Source organism: Protobothrops mucrosquamatus, unplaced genomic scaffold, assembly GCF_001527695.2.
Source record: "Protobothrops mucrosquamatus isolate PMUCROS unplaced genomic scaffold, P.Mucros_1.0 scaffold2939, whole genome shotgun sequence".
Classification (NCBI taxonomy): domain Eukaryota; kingdom Metazoa; phylum Chordata; class Lepidosauria; order Squamata; family Viperidae; genus Protobothrops; species Protobothrops mucrosquamatus.
This window is the reverse complement of record NW_015388962.1, coordinates 357,770-373,134: the sequence shown is the minus strand read 5'-3', so window position 1 is coordinate 373,134 and position 15,365 is coordinate 357,770. Positions and strand designations below refer to the sequence as shown.

The 15,365-nt window shown below is 50.2% G+C and overlaps 2 protein-coding genes across 3 annotated transcripts in view; one reads left to right on the top strand and one right to left on the bottom strand.

Moving 5' to 3' along the window:
* The window catches only part of TRIM46 (tripartite motif containing 46), a 14,833-nt gene extending 2,075 nt beyond the window's left edge, over positions 1–12,758 (bottom strand). The window contains exons 1-8 of one of the 2 annotated variants that reach the window (XM_015826061.1): positions 12,696–12,758; positions 8,320–8,575; positions 7,337–7,683; positions 6,633–6,776; positions 5,816–5,911; positions 4,853–5,106; positions 3,882–4,003; positions 289–588 (exon numbers count right to left, since the gene is read on the bottom strand). In XM_015826061.1, the coding sequence (XP_015681547.1) occupies positions 289–588; positions 3,882–4,003; positions 4,853–5,106; positions 5,816–5,911; positions 6,633–6,776; positions 7,337–7,683; positions 8,320–8,575; positions 12,696–12,758 (1,582 nt within the window). Of the gene's footprint in view, positions 1–288; positions 589–3,881; positions 4,004–4,852; positions 5,107–5,815; positions 5,912–6,632; positions 6,777–7,336; positions 7,684–8,319; positions 8,576–12,695 lie in introns of those variants that run through there. The other variant, XM_015826063.1, reaches the window with a different exon arrangement.
* KRTCAP2 (keratinocyte associated protein 2) lies at positions 10,301–12,238 on the top strand (the record flags this gene model as incomplete). Its single annotated transcript, XM_015826064.1, is given in 3 exon segments — positions 10,301–10,364; positions 10,476–10,542; positions 11,989–12,238. Coding segments are annotated over 3 exon segments (252 nt in total), but the record flags the coding sequence as incomplete, so codon positions are not given.
* Positions 12,759–15,365: the final 2,607 nt, after the last annotated feature.

Below are 15,365 nucleotides of genomic sequence, written 5' to 3'. Positions count from 1 at the left end.
AACAGGAGCCGGGAGAATTAGGAAGAGCCTAAATCATAGGAGAAGAGGAGCCAGGAGAATTAGAAAGAGCCTAAATCATAGGAGAAGAGGAGCCGGGAGAATTAGGAAGAGCCTAAATCATAGGAGAACTTCAATGTAGAAAGGACAAAGCACAGGAGAAACATCTGGAACAGCTGGGAAGACAATACCAACCTCACAGGGGATGCAACGCAAATGTTTCTCCTGTGCTATGTCCTTTCTACACTGGAGTTCTTCCTAAACAGAGAGGAAAAGGAGAGAAGGGTTTACCGGGTGCAGGAGGCGTACGCAAGTAGATATCCTCGCTGTAGTCTCCAAAGCCAGCTTTGTTGTATCCTCGGACGCGCAGCACGTAAACGCTATCCGTGTCCACGTACTCCACAATGGCGCTGGTGCCTCGCACCTCTTCCCGTCGCTGCCACAGTTTGAGCGCCTTGCCCTTGGGCTCAGCCCGCCGGAACTCCACCGTGTAGTGCCAGGCGGCTGGCGAGTGCTGCGGCAGACGCCAACAGAGGAAAATCTGGTCGTAGGCGTAGGTCCGCTGCGTGTCGATCACAGGAGCCTCTGGTGCTGCAACGGGAGAGGAGAGAGGGGAAGGCGCGAAACGTCAGACCGCGGCGGCACGACGCAGCCAAACGCTCTCCGGACTGATCGCAGATGATCAGTACAAGGTGCCGAAGGCGGAGAAGAGACGGGCGTGTCCCGCAGAGGAACATCGGAGAGGGAGAGGGACAAGAATCGGGGTGAGAGGCAAGCTGCTGAGAAGAATCCGGGGGGCGCAAGAGAGACTGAGTGCAAGTCGGGGGGAAAATCAGGGGAAGAGGTGAAGGAGGGAAGAGAGACAGGGATTGAGAGAAACGAGAGAATGGTGCAAGGAGACGGGAGGAGAGATGCTAAAAAGGAAAGGAATCTGATTTGGGAGACCATCAAAACTAACCAAAATTAAGCTGTTGGCTCCAACACGGTTCCCGTAGGGGCCAAAATAACCAAGATTCCCGCCATCTACCGGACACCCTGTTAGCTCTTGTTTTGTTCCAAATAAATTCATTCCAAAGCTAAGGGTAGTCCTCGGCTTACAACAGTTCATTTAGTGACCGTTGGAAGTTATAACGGCACTGAAAAGAATGATTAACTACCATTTTTCACACATATATATTTGCTGATGCTTTATTTAAACTAAATTTGTCTATTGGTGGTTGCATGACCTCTGTAGGTGCCGTACGCTAAATAAATGAACAACAAATAAGCAATGAAGTACAGGAAGTCAGCCAGGTGCTTTTAGAAGCAACAGATGATGATTAGAAGTAAGCTTGTTTTTTGTATTTAGGGGCGCCTTTGCTCTGCCCTCTGATTACATCTGCAAATAACTAAAGGCCTTGGAACTCACCCCGTAAAGAAGGGCCAGAGGCTCTGTTGAACTACAAGTCCCATCATGCACCCCCTAGCATGGCCCTGCTGGCCGAGAGGATAATGGGTACTGCTGGCCTACATTTATAAAGAGCATCAGGTTGAGAAAAGCAAGTCTTGAAGACATCAATATTAAAGACACTATAGCAAAAAAAGACATGGGGGTTTTTTTTGTGCCAGCCACCTGTTTGTGCCCACTCCCTGAGACTCCATTCCATCTTTTTTGACCCTATCTAACCTCGCTTTGCCTTCTTTTGGGGACTCCACAGTCAGGTGTCCACTGCCCTTAAGCGATTAACTGGCCTCCTCCGCAAACACATCTTCCATTCCAACCCATTTCCCAGCCAGGTTTAGTCCAACCGATCCGGGATACCAAAATGTCAACCAAATAAGCCATCTTATTTGCAAAACGTAGGGAGAGGCCACCGAAGGGAACTGCAGAGAGCCAAGGCGGGTAGGGAAGGTCTCTAGAACGCTCTCCGTCACCCACTCTTGGTGCAAATGAGCCTTCCAGCATGCTAGTCCTCAAGGGAAGCTCTTTCAGCCTTCAGGAGGACTAGAATGCTGTCTTTCAACCAGCGGTTTGAAATAATAGATCAGAAGGTTCCCCAAACCAGGTCAGAGGATGGCAGAGGAGGCAGGACGGATGCAATGGAAGGGCAGGAGGCGGTCCATGGGGCTGGGGAGAAGAAGAGAGAAGGGGGAAGAATCAGGGAGGGATGGGAACAGTGGAGTGGGATGTGACTTGCCTCAGTTTACCGCGGTGATGCCTCAGCAGCAGACACAGCCTATAAACAAAGAGAGGTAAAGCAAAGGGGTCAACAGCCACGCAGCTGGCAGGACCGGGCTGTGGGGTGGGCAGCCTTCAACGCGGCGGGAAACCAAAATTAAACCCTGGCTCCAAGGTGGTTCCCGTAGGTCTCAAAATAACCAGGATTCCCATGGTCTACTGGACACCTTGGCCGCGGTCCTTTTGCCCTAAATCCATCCGTTCCCAAAAAACTACAGCTGCTCCTCGACTTATAACGATTTGCTTAGCGATCGTTATAACGGCACTGGAAAAAAAGCAACCGTTTTTTCAGGCTTACGACCGTTACGGCAGCCCCCGGCGATCCGAAATTTAGATGCTTGGCGGCTTGACTCATATTTAGGACGGCCGCAGTGTCCCGGTGTGTGTGTGTGTGTGTGTGTGTGATGCGATCTCCTTTGGCGACCTTCGGACATGCAAAGTCAATGGGATCCACTTAACAACCGTGTTATGAATGGATGGGTCAGCAGGCCAAGCACCTGGTGGAATTGTGCCGGGGGGGGGAGCGGGCTCCGTGTCTCAAACTTTGGGCTGGCTGTGGATTATGGAGGGTGGCTGGGCCAGGAGGAAAGAGGGAAGCTGTCTGGGGCAAAGGGGGAATTAAGATAACACAAGTGAAGGGAATCAAAACATCCAAAACCATCTCAGGTGCTTCCGTCTGCAGGTGGGGGATAGGTAGGGAGAAGGATTGGGGGGGGCAAGGAGGAGATGGGTCCAGGGCATCCCCAACCCAGCCAAGGTGGACTCACCACCACGCCGATGGTTCCAAGCTCCAGGATCTTTCCGCTCTTCAACAGGTCATGCACGACACAAACACAACACAAACACAACACAGCATGTGCCCCGAGGGGCTCACAGCACAGTACTGGCATTCCTGTTGCGGGAAATTCTGAGATATTAAGATCTTTGGAGTCGTGTTTCTCAACCTTGACAACTTGAAGAGGGGTGGACGTCAACTCCCAGAATCCCCCAGCCAGCCTGATTTAAGAAGGGTGGACTTCAACTCCCAGAATCCCCCAGCTAGCATGCTTTAAGACATGTGGACTTCAGCTCCCAGAATTCCCCAGCCATCCCTGCTGGCTGGGGAATTCTGGGAGTCAAAATTCACCCATCTTAAAGTTGCCAAAGTTGAGACACACTAATCTACAGGTACTTACAACCCTGTGCAAAGCAGTCTGAAACTATATTGGTAACAACTAGCACACCTGCCATTTACAAGTCACCCTTGTTTAGCAACCAAAATGGGAGCCAACAACACGGCCGTTAAACGAGGCAGTCCCTAAGTAGCACCTCGACCGTATTTTGTTTCGCTTTACAGACCCGCCAAGATCGTCATTGTGAGAACTGATTGCAAAGTTACTTTTTTCATCACGAACGGTCGCTAAACGAGGCAGTCACTAAATGAGGACAATCTGTAGTGACTTGAGAAAGAGGGATGTGGTAATAGAAACGGGAGATTTTAAGAAATTTCCAAGCGAAATGGCCCGAATCTACAAGCTGCCAGTTTAATTTTTTGGGAAAAATTAACCCAAAAAAATAGGGTTTTTGGGAATACATGAAAAGATCCAATTTTGTCGTAGCTGGAAGGGAGAATTTTTCCTGCCTCCCGAAGCAGGCCAGGCTCAAAAAAGATCGGCTTTCTACGCACCTTTAATAAAAATGAGGTCTGTAAGCAGCTTTATTTCTCGGCTCACGTCCACCTGGAATTGGCTGAAGGAGGCGCTGGCCGCTGGCCGGAACGCCTGGAGGGAATCGGTCGCTCTGAGGATCCTGTCGCAGGACGGAGCAATCAAGACGGAAGCAGAGAGAATCAGATAAGGGGGGGAAAAAACGTCTGAGCATAGATCAACCACTACCGCTTCCTTGATTGCAACGGACATAAACGCACATATATATTAAAGAGAATAACAGAATAATAACAAAATATTCTGAAATTTGGATGTTCCTTGATCCTAGTGCTGATTACTTAGGAAAACATATTTTCTCTTTTCTGTGGCTCTTGCTTAATTTACTCTTGCTAGAGAAGGTATAGCCAGCGCTGTGTCTACCAGGGATACTTGCAGATGGGAGGGAGGGAGGGAAAAAAGAAAGAAAGAAAGAAAGAAAGAAAGAAAGAAAGAAAGAAAGAAAGAAAGAAAGAAAGAAAGAAAGAAAGAAAGAAAGAAAAAGAAAGAGAAAGAAAGAAAAAGAAAGAAAGAGAAAGAAAAAAGAAAGAAAGAAAGAAAGAAAGAAAGAGGGAAGGAAGGAAGGAGGGAGGGAGGAAGGAAGGAAGGAAAGAAGGGAGGAAGGAAAAGTGACAAAGAAGGGAGGGAGAAAGAGAAGGAAGGAAGGAAGGAAGGAAGGAAGGAAGGAAAAGTGACAAAGAAGGGAGGGAGAGAGGGGAGGAAGGAAGGAAGGAAAGCAGAATTACAGAGTAACAGGATTGGAAGGGATCTTGGAGGTCTTCTAGTCCAACCCCCTGCTCAGGCAGGAAACTCTCATCAAACTCAGGTCTGCCTCGACTTACAACGGCAATGAGGAACAGTGGAATCAGATGGCCATTAAGCGAACCACAGCGTCATTCCGTGAATCCAGCCAATGGGTATTTTTTGGTTTGGCCTGTTTTTCAGAGAAACGCACCTGTGATGCAGCTGCTTGGCGGCCTGGACAAAACAGGGCTGGTCTGTTTCCTTCAAGATCTCCTGGGAGTAGCCCACCATGCCCGAATTCTCCAGCATGGCCTGGTGTTCCTGCAGCTGGCCTTGCAGGCGAGCGACCCGGTCTTGGCGACAATCTTCAATGGCGTTAAGCAGAGCGGCTCGCTTCTCGTCCAGCAGGCTGCTCAAATTGTTCATCAGCCGAATGACCTCTTCTTTGGCCTGGGTGCCGTTCACCTGCAAGACAAGGGCCGATTATTAGACAAGCCGGGTGCCACCCCGAAGGGACTTCCTTCCTCCCTCCCTCTGCGCCGGCATTTTGCTCCTAAAATGTCAGAATAGAATAGAATTAACAGAGCTGGAAGGGACCGTGGAGATCTTCTACTCCAACCCGCTGCTCAGGCAGAATAACAGAATAATCACAGAATAAAAGAGCTGGAAGGGACCGTGGAGGTCTTCAACCCCCTGCTCAGGCAGAGTCACAGAATAATCACAGAATAAGAGAGATGAAAGGGACCGTGGAGGTCTTCTAGTCCAACCCCCTGCTCAGGCAGAGTCACAGAATAATCACAGAATAAGAGAGATGGAAGGGACCGTGGAGATCTTCTAGTCCAACCCACTGTTCGAGCAGGAAAACTCTGCACAGGTCCCTTCCAACTTTATTATTATTATTATTATTATTATTATTATTATTATTATTATTATTATTATTATTATTATTATTATTATTATTAGGCTCGAGAGAACACAAATTTGTACAACGTCATACTGTATTGCTTTGGGGACAAATTTGTTAAACCTCCTAGTTCTCCTGAATTACAACCCATTATTTTACAGACAAAAAATGGGGAAGCCAGGAAGGAAGTGCCAAATTGGTGTCCCAAATTTTTCTCGTTGTTTGGGCCTGGCGTCAACCTCAACAGAAGAACGACAAAAGTAACATTACCTCCGCAAGCCGAAGAGTCTCTTCCAATTCGTTGATTTGAGCCTGAACCGTGTCTTGATTGCTCAGGATATAAGCTATGCTTTTGGTCAGCTTTTCCTGCGAGTGAGAAAAATACGGTGAAGCAACGGGGTGGAGGGTGCGATCCTACAGGCCCCCGATCATTGTCAGGCTTCAAAACCCAAGACAGATCCCTTTGTGATTCTTCCAAGGAGGTTTATTTATTGTTCCTCGCCCAGAGACAGAATCTTGACAGACTAAAGCACGCTAACATACCGATAAAAGCCCATTCCCTGGGAACTTTTGAGGAGGAGCTGCCTTCGCCCTCTCTCTCATACACTAACTCTCTGAACGGAGTCGTTTTTTTGCTCCTCGGGAATTCAATCCCTCCCTCCCTTCTGCATGACATCGTATCACAGCCGAGGATTAAAAACCATCTCAAGACCCTCATTAGTAGAGGCTCATTTGGCAAAATATATATATATAAAATCGTATTTTGTGTCCAAGTCAACGACTCGCAAAGAAAAAAACGGGAGATTTGTCTATTTTATCACAGAGGAAATTTTCGTTTTCGTTGCCCGGAAAAACAGGAGATGTGTTCCCATAATCCACTCCAGGCCTCAAAGACCATCCTGAGTGCAGTATGAACCCCGAGCAGTTTTCCTTCCTAAAGTCATCAAGCCAAGATGGTTTTAATTTTTTTATTTTTTTAAAAAAAAATGTGTTTCTCCTTGGTTGGCCAATCAACTTCAAGGACTTGGAGATGGAAAAGAAAAAAGAAAAAAGAAAAGAAACGGACGACTTTCTACAAAAATCTCACCTTGAGTGCCTGGTAGGCGCTGAGCACAGGTGTGATTTTATGACTTGTGTGCGTGCGACGAACTCGGCACAACTGGCACACCAAACGCTGGCAGGTTTTGCAATAATGCGTCACCTCTTCCCGGTGTTCGGGGCACATCAGACCCTGCAGGGGAGACAAAACGAAGCCGGCTGGAGCACTTCGCAACCAGGACAGGACGGACCCACAACGTGCGCAGGGGAAGATCAGGGGGCAAAAAAAAGAAGCCAGTTATCACAGGGAGTCCTCGTTTAGTGACTGCGCTCTACGGCAATCGGCCGAAGCTACAACAGAGATGAAAATTTGGTGACCAGTCCTCGCGTTTGTGACCTTCGCGAGTCTGCGAAGCAAAGGGAAGCGGGAGGAAGAGCGTCGGTTGTGCTTTCCCTTCGCCGATTGCGGTCACTAAACGAGGAGGCCTGTATGATCTCACTGCTTTGAGCTCCCGAGCGCAAGGTAGGATATGAGTCTAAGAAATAAAAACATGAAGGTGGTCTTCAAATCCAAGAGGTGAAAACACGAGTGTGGTCTTCAAATCTAAGAAACGAAAACACGAACGTTTCCTTCCAAGCCAAGAAACAAAAACAGAAGACAGAGTTGGAAGGGACCTTGGAGGTCATCTAGTCTTCAGTTAAAGGAATTAGGGGGCACCTTTTGAGCCCTGGAAAGCGAGAGGGGAGCCTTACTTTGGGACGGAAGGTGAGAGTCGGAGGGATGGGCTCGTGCTGGGCTTTCTGTGTCCCCCACGGGTGGTAAAGTTTGAAGCACTCGTTGCAAAAGCTGGATCGGCACTCGGTACAGCCCTTGGTGGCCTCCAGCTGTGGCGGCTTGCAGAATTGGCACATGATGGCCGCGTTGACGTTGATGGTGTGGCGGTAACGCTCCACTACCCGTTCCAGCGTCAGGTTACGGAAGAGGCTGCCCAAACCTCGCTCGCCCAGGTCCACGTCTCGCTGGCACAGCGGGCACGGAAAGAGGATGCTCTGGGGGTGCAAGACGCCCCCTCGTTTCCGGCCAGGATACGTGCCGAAACCTGGGCGGAAGGAGAGACATGGGGGACATCATTACAAAGGAGAAATAAATTCTTAATGTTATTTCGGAGAGAGAGAAAAAAAGAGAGAGCTGCCATAGGCAGGAGCAGTCTATCTCTAAGTATATCCGGATGGAAAGATTTGTTCTCTCTCTCTCAAAAGCTCTGCCTTTTCTGGCTGGTTCTGGGATACCTGTCCAAACCTGGATTGTCTGCCCTCAAGATGATGTCGACCCTCCGCAACTATTATAAAGCCAGTCCTCTACTTACGACAGTCCATTTAGTGACCGTTTGAAGTTAGAACGGCACTGGGGGGGGGAAAAGTGACTCAGGAACCGTTTTTCACGCTTACGACACTGCAGCATCCCCGGGGTCAAAATTCAGACGCTCGGCAACCGACTCGTATTTATGACGGTCGCCGTGTCCCCGGGATCCCCCTTTGGCGTCCTTCAGGCCCGCAAGAATCAACGGGGGAGACCAGATTGTGACTGACTTGACCGCAGCAGTTGATTCGTTTAACAACCGCGGGGCAAAACTCACTGAACGGCCGTCTCGCTTAGCGACAGACATTTTGGGCTGAATGGTGGTCGTACGTCCGGGGACCGAAAGATCCAATCCCCCAAGATCTCAAACAGATACCCGATTTCAGAAGCCGGTCCAGGCGCTCCGGTTTTGGCACGATCCGGCGCCCTAAGCGTGGACTCCGCGTGACTGGCGTGGACGCCGGAGATGTGGGCTCCGAGGTGGGGTCCGGACAGATGTAACCCTGCTGGAGCAGGACTTCGGTGGCGCAAATGTGGCAAACGCTGTGCATGCACGGCAAAGCCAGGGGCTGCTTGTACATCTCTTTACAAAGCGGACACAGCAGTTCCCTCTCCATGTTTTTCATGCTGGTCTGCAAAAAAGGAGAAGGGAAAAAACAAAAAAAGGAGGGGGGGAGGAAGGAGGGATGAGGGAGAAGCCAGGTTGGAAAAACAAAACAACAACGCGAAAGCCGTTTCTGCAAATAATGGCCTATTTTGGCCACCTCGTCACGAGATCGAATCAGCTGTCGGGGATCTTTGTCGATGTTATTCCGCCTGTATTATTTTTTACGAGGAACTCAAGGTGGTTAACCTATTCAACACGCCCTCCTCCTCCTCCTGTTTCCCCCAAAACAACGACCTTGTGAGGTGGGTTGGGCTGAAACTTATTTTCTGAAGGTCACCCAGCTGGCTTTCACAGCTAAGGTGGGACTAGAACTCGCCGTCTCCTGGTGATTGACCTCAAGTCACCTAAATGGCTTCCACGCCCAAGGCAGGACTAGAACTCACCGTCTCCCGGTGATTGACTCAAAGTCACCTAAATGGCTTCCACGCCTAAGGCAGGACTAGAACTCACCGTCTCCTGGTGATTGACTCAGAGTCACCTAAATGGCTTCCACGCCTAAGGCAGGACTAGAACTCACCGTCTCCTGCTTTTTAGCCTTGTCCATTCAAATGACAAAACATCAGCTGCCGAGGACGATGGGGCTTGCAATCCAGAAGCCCCTCAGACATTGGCTGGAGCTGAATCTCCCCCTCCCCACCCAATAAATCTAACAAAGTAATCAGGACTCCATCCTGGCTTGCTAAGAATAACCCCGGCCTGTTTTACAGCTCAAGAGAGTGTTTCCGAGGCTCGCAGCCAATCAATCAAAAAAAAAAAGGGAGATTTCACCCCCTCCTCCTCATAAAAGAACTTGGTGGGCCAGGAAGCCTCAGCAGAACTCCTAAGCCAGGCAGCCTTAGGAGAACCTCTCTGTCCAGGGGCAATCTATCTGCAAAACCAGGTTCAGATGGATCCCAGCTTCAGCAGAATAAGAGAGAGAGAAAAAAAAGAATATTTCCCCCCCCAAAGATCTAAAAATGACTTTCTCCTTGCTCCCACCTGGGATCTGTCGAGGATCAAGGGCTCTTTCTATGCCCGCTGACCCCACTCTCTTCATTATATTTTAATTATATTTTAATTAGACTATATTTAAATATTTCCTTTTAATTAATTTTAATCTTGTAATTGTCATTGGTGTATTTTTAATCGATTGTCAGCCGCCCTGAGTCCGCAAGGAGAAGGGCGGGATATAAATTTAATAAATAAATAAATAAATAAATAAATAAATTTCCCCCCATCGCCATGCATGGAAAGATCCCCCCCCCTTCCCAAGCAGCTTGGCTAACTGCCCGGTCTCTCTGCTCTCTGCCGTGAACCCTTCAAGGGCATCCATTCCTGGATGCTCCTGCCCTCCCCCCAGGGTCTCCCCATGCTTGGCGCCACGTGAGACCCCCACCGACATCGACCCACTGCCCATCCGGTGCCAGGGGCTCCAAGTTTCCAACTGCAGCAAATTTCCCCCCATCCTAGTTAGGCGGAAAAGGGCTGGCCAAGCCCCGCCCACTCCTCCGTGGCCCATCTTCCAAAGCCAGGCTGGGAAGCATGGGCTTCCCCTCTTGGGGGGGGGGGAAGGGCGAGGGTGGGGAAGGGGGTCTTACCTTGCCTGCCCTCTGCCGGGGTGCCATTTCCTTCCTTGGCAACAGCAGGCGGGGGNGCAAAATAGGCCCTGCCTTTCCTACGGTTGTCGTCCTTGACCCCGGACCCACGCAAGGCCTTCAACAACCTCGAAAGCCTGATTTTCGGCAAAGGGTTCCAGGCAAAGGTCTTTCCTGAAAGTGAGTCAAATGCAGACAGGGTGGGTGCTTTGGGGGAGCTGAATGGATTATCCTGATTTTTACCTGGATTTTGTGTTGTTTTTTTTTGTTTTCCTCCCCCGCCATCTACAGTTATTTCCTGTCTCCTCCTGGCCCTGTTTGCATCAGGACTGATTCACCGAGTGTGTGTCACTACTTGGTAAGGACAGAGGTGGGCTGGTGGGGGGTGGGAGAGGCACAGAGAGAGAGAGAGATTAAATTGGGGAGGGGGATGAATTAAACTTTATAATGCCTTGGTAAGACCACACTTGGAAGACTGTGTCCAGTTTTGGAGGGCCGCGAGGCTAAACGGTTGCAGGAATTGGGTATATCTGGTTTAGTGAAAAGAAGGACTAGGGGAGACATGATAGCAACGTTCCAGTATTTGAGGGGCTGCCCCAAAGAAGAGGGAGTCAAGCTATTCTCCAAAGCGCCAGAAGGCAGGAGAAGAAGCAATGGATGGAGACTCATCAAGGAGGGAACCAAGAAGTAAGGAGGAATTTTTTGACAGGGAGAAAAATTAATCAGTGGAACAGCTTGCCACCAGAAATTGTGGATGCTGCCTCACTGGAGGTTTTTAAGAAGAGATTGGACAGCCATTTGTCTGGAATGGTACAGGGTCTCCTGCTCAAGCAGGGGGTTGGACTAGAGGACCTCCAAGGTCCCTTCCAACTCTTATCCAGACACGAATCCTCAATCCAAACAATTCTGGCTAAGGGGTGGTCTGGATTTCAGCACGTCGGCTGGCTTGAAGTCTGGAGAAAGAGATTTCTGCGTTTTGGAAGAGCAGCTGAATATTATCAGTGTAGCTTAACTATGAGGGGGGGGAGCCCAACGCCTTAAGTCTAAAGGGGGGGGAGGACTTGGCCCACCTCTAAGGCAATTAAAGGAGTTTAAAAGAATCCCACCTGGATAAGGAATGTGAGCCAAAAAAAAATCCTAGTTTTTTTTTTTTTTTTAAAAAACACTTTGAAAGTCCTTGTTGGGAGGGAGAGATGGAGGGAGAGAAAGGAGAAAGATAAGCAGAGGAAGAAAGGAAGGGAAGGGACGGAAATTGGAGAAGGAGGGAGGGATAGATAGATGGGAAAGGAGAGGAAGGAAAGGAAGGAGAAGAAAGATAGAGGGAGGAAGGAAGGGCAAAGGGAAAGAAAAGGAGAGAGAAAGAAGTAGAGGAAGGAGAAAAAACGGAAGGAAGAAAAGAAAGGGAAGCAGATAAGGAAAGAAAGGATTGGAGGAGAGGGGAGGGAAGGGGAAGAAAGGAGAAATAGAAGCAGAGGAAGAGGAAAGGGAGAGAAAAAGTAGAGGAAGGAAGGACAAGGAAAAAAGACAAGAAGGAAGAAAAGCAGATAACATTAGGAAACGAGCGGAAGGAAGGAAGGAAAGGGAGCGAAGGAATAAAGGAAGGAAGGAATAGAGGAAGGAAGGACTCATCTATCTGTCTATCCACCTTCTACCCACCCTCCCAGTCCTGGGGGAAGCTTGCCTTGGCCCTCCCCCTGGAGAGCATCCGTTCCCCACTCCAGTGTGGGGTGGAAAGACCCCCCCTTTCCCGGGGGGGGGAACAATCCTAACCTGAGCAACTTGGCTGCTCTCTCTTCCCCTGCAGTTTGATCTTCTCCCTGGTCGCCCTCTACTACATCCAGAAGATCTCCTCCACCCTCTACCAAATGGCCACCCCCGTCTCCGTGCCCGCCAAGACGGTCAGCAAGAGCCGGAAGAGGAATTGACGATGGGACATTCTCCCCCTCGCCCTCCAAAGGGGCAGGAATACGCCCTGGATAAAATTCAATAAACCTTTTCTTTCTTTCTTTTTTTATAGCGAAAACAGCAACCAGACTGGTGTCTTTTTCTTTTTTGTTTTACAGCTTTGAGTCCTCTTGCCTTCTTATTGCCAGCTTTTCGTGAGCGCTTTGCAAAATTTAAGTATATTTCCCAAGTGTTTATCTGGAACGAGCTACCCCCCGAGATCCGGACGATTCCGGATCTCCTAACCTTCCGCCGCGCCCTCAAGACATGGCTTTTTCAGCAAGCGGGACTGACCTAGGGTGAATTTTAAATAGGGATAATTTTTAATGATTTTAATAAGAGACACAGCTACAAATATTTGGTTTTTAATTGGCTTTTATTGGGGAAATGTATTATNCCCCATCCGGCCATGTATTGCACAGAGGGATGGGGGGCATCCCCTTTCTGCGTGGCTGCAGCCGCCCCGGTTTTTGTGCAACGCCCCCCCCCCTCCCATCCATCCATCCATTCATCCATCCATCCTTCTATCCATCCGACACCACCACCACCCCCCAGCCCGGTTCTCACGCTTATCCGGACGAGGGCGTCCATGATGGAAGTAAAGGAGTGGAGGTCGTCGCCCTCGGCCATGTCTCCCGGGGATGTGGGACGGGGATGCTCCCAGTGTGTCCCCCCCTCCCCCTCCCCGCACAGCGCCTGCGAACGCCTCGGTCTATTGCAGCTGGGACTGAGCGGTTGGGGGGGGGGAGCGGGAGGAAGGGGGAGTGCGCATGCTCGGGGGAAGCTCAACCCAGCAGGGCTCCCCCCCCGCCCACCCACTCCCACCTTAGAGAGGGGGGGGAAATGCTTTGCATGGGGATCTGCATCGCGGTTGCTGGAAGCCCTGGGGATTTGCAAGTGTCAAGGGGATGGGGGGAGGGTCACCCAAGCCGGGGTTCTGCATCAGGGTGAGCCCCGGGAGCCGTCTGCACAAGATCAGAGGCTGTCTTGCCCAGCTGGGCATGCCCAGCCCCGATGGAAAGGCCGCCTCTGAGCCTACGCAGAGTGCCTCTCCGCGTCTGCAGGGCAGAGGGGGAAGACGAGCTTGCAAATGATTGCAAAGGCGACTCCTATATATATATATATATATATTATCATCCCCCCCAATCTTTGCCAAAGCGAGGGGGCGGGTCTCGAACCCGCGAAAAGATTTCACGCTTTGCTTTGTTCGACGCCTCGGGCAAGGGAGAGGCGTGCGGCTGCACGCGCCCCCTAGCGGCGAGCCGGTGAAAAAGGCACTCCGCCTATTGACGAGGCAAGGCAATGACTGCGCATGTACCAAGGCGCTCATTCGGTCTCCTTTTGTGCGCAGGCGCGGAAGGAAAAAGTACACGTCGGCGCTCAGCCCCGCGCGCGCGCACTGAGGAGCTTCGGCGTGGTTGGAAGAGGCTCTTCTCGGCAGCGCATGCGCAAGGCAGACAGACGCTCTGGTTCAAACCGAGGAGGGCTCGTTGGCTCGGCGGACGGAACGGGGGCGTCGCGCTGCGCATTATGGGTAACGTGGTCTCTGGGAAGGGAGAGGTGGGCATCGGATCCCCCCCTAAGGGCACCCTGGGTAACGTGGCACGGTGGGTGAGGCAAGACAAATGAGAGAGGCCAGTTCATTACACAGAATCCCCCCAAACTGTGTTGGACTACAACACCCATCGTTCCCAAACAGCTTCCCTGGGCATAAACACTACTTGTGTCATTGTGTGTTTGCTTTCATACTAACGGGGCATTCTAGGCACAAGGGAATTATGGGTAAAAAGGGGCATTGTGGAGGGAATTATGGGTAAAGGGGCACTGTGGATGGAGGGAATTATGGGTAAAAGCATTATAGATGGAATTATGGGTAAAAGGGCATCATAGATGGAGGGAATTATGGGAAAATGGCATAGATGGAATTATGAGTAAAGGGGCATTGGATGGAGAGAATTATGGGTAAAGGGGCATTGGATGGAGGGAATTATGGGTAAAGGCATTGTGGAGGGAGGGAATTATAGGTAAAGAAGCATTATAGATGGAGGGAATTATGGGTAAAGGGGCATTATAGATGGAATTATGGGTAAAGGGGCATCATAGATGGAGGGAATTATAGGTAAAGGGCATTATAGATGGAGGGAATTATAGGTAAAGAAGCATTATAGATGGAGGGAATTATGGGTAAAGGAGCATTACAGATGGAATTATGGGTAAAGGGGCATTGTGGATGGAGGGAATTATGGGTAAAGGAGGGGATTATGGGCAAAGGAGCATTGTGGGCAGAAGACCTTTGTGACTCTCACGAATAGAAGACTTAACATTTAAACATAAGTTTTTAGCATTTTCCAAGTTGTACACTCTATATTTCCGACCTGTTTTGCTGAAGGAGGTCGAACAAACCTCGCTTTATGCCCAGGAATGGCCTTGCTAAACTTCCTTCTACATCCCGCCTTCATCCTTTTTACAACTTCCCGTCTGCCTGGTGCTCCAGCAAAGCTGCCCCCCCACCCCAGGACATGAGAACCCCCACTCCTCCTGCAGCAGCCTTCCAACCCTGGATAAGCCAGGAGGCATTCCTCAAACAAACCATCATTGGCCGGAATTTCTCCCCCTCCTGGTGGCAAATCAGGGAGGCCCCCCCTGACCCTTTTGGGACCCTCTGCTGATGACCACATCGTCCCGCCGGCTGGCGTGACCGTCTCTCTCTCTCTCTCTCTCTTTCCAGCCGTCAGCACGGGAATATCACTGGTCCTCTCCGCCCTCTTATCCTTGCTGCTCTTCACCGGGATGCAGATGTACAGCCGCCACCTGGCCTCCAGCGAATGGCTGACCATCCAGGGGGGTCTTTTGGGGTCTGCCCTCTTCATTTTTTCCCTAACTGTATCCTTTCGGGCCCTGTGTGTGCTTGGGCATGTCTGTGTCTGTGTCTCCCCCGAGGGAGACGGCCTGAAATAAAAGCTATTAAAAACAGGTATTTAAAAACCTTACAGAGGTTTTCCCAAGGGGCAGAGGTGAACATCTGGATTAAGATGATTGCAAAATAGGCCCTGCCTTTCCTACGGTTGTCGTCCTTGACCCCGGACCCACGCAAGGCCTTCAACAACCTCGAAAGCCTGATTTTCGGCAAAGGGTTCCAGGCAAAGGTCTTTCCTGAAAGTGAGTCAAATGCAGACAGGGTGGGTGCTTTGGGGGAGCTGAATGGATTATCCTGATTTTTACCTGGATTTTGTGTTG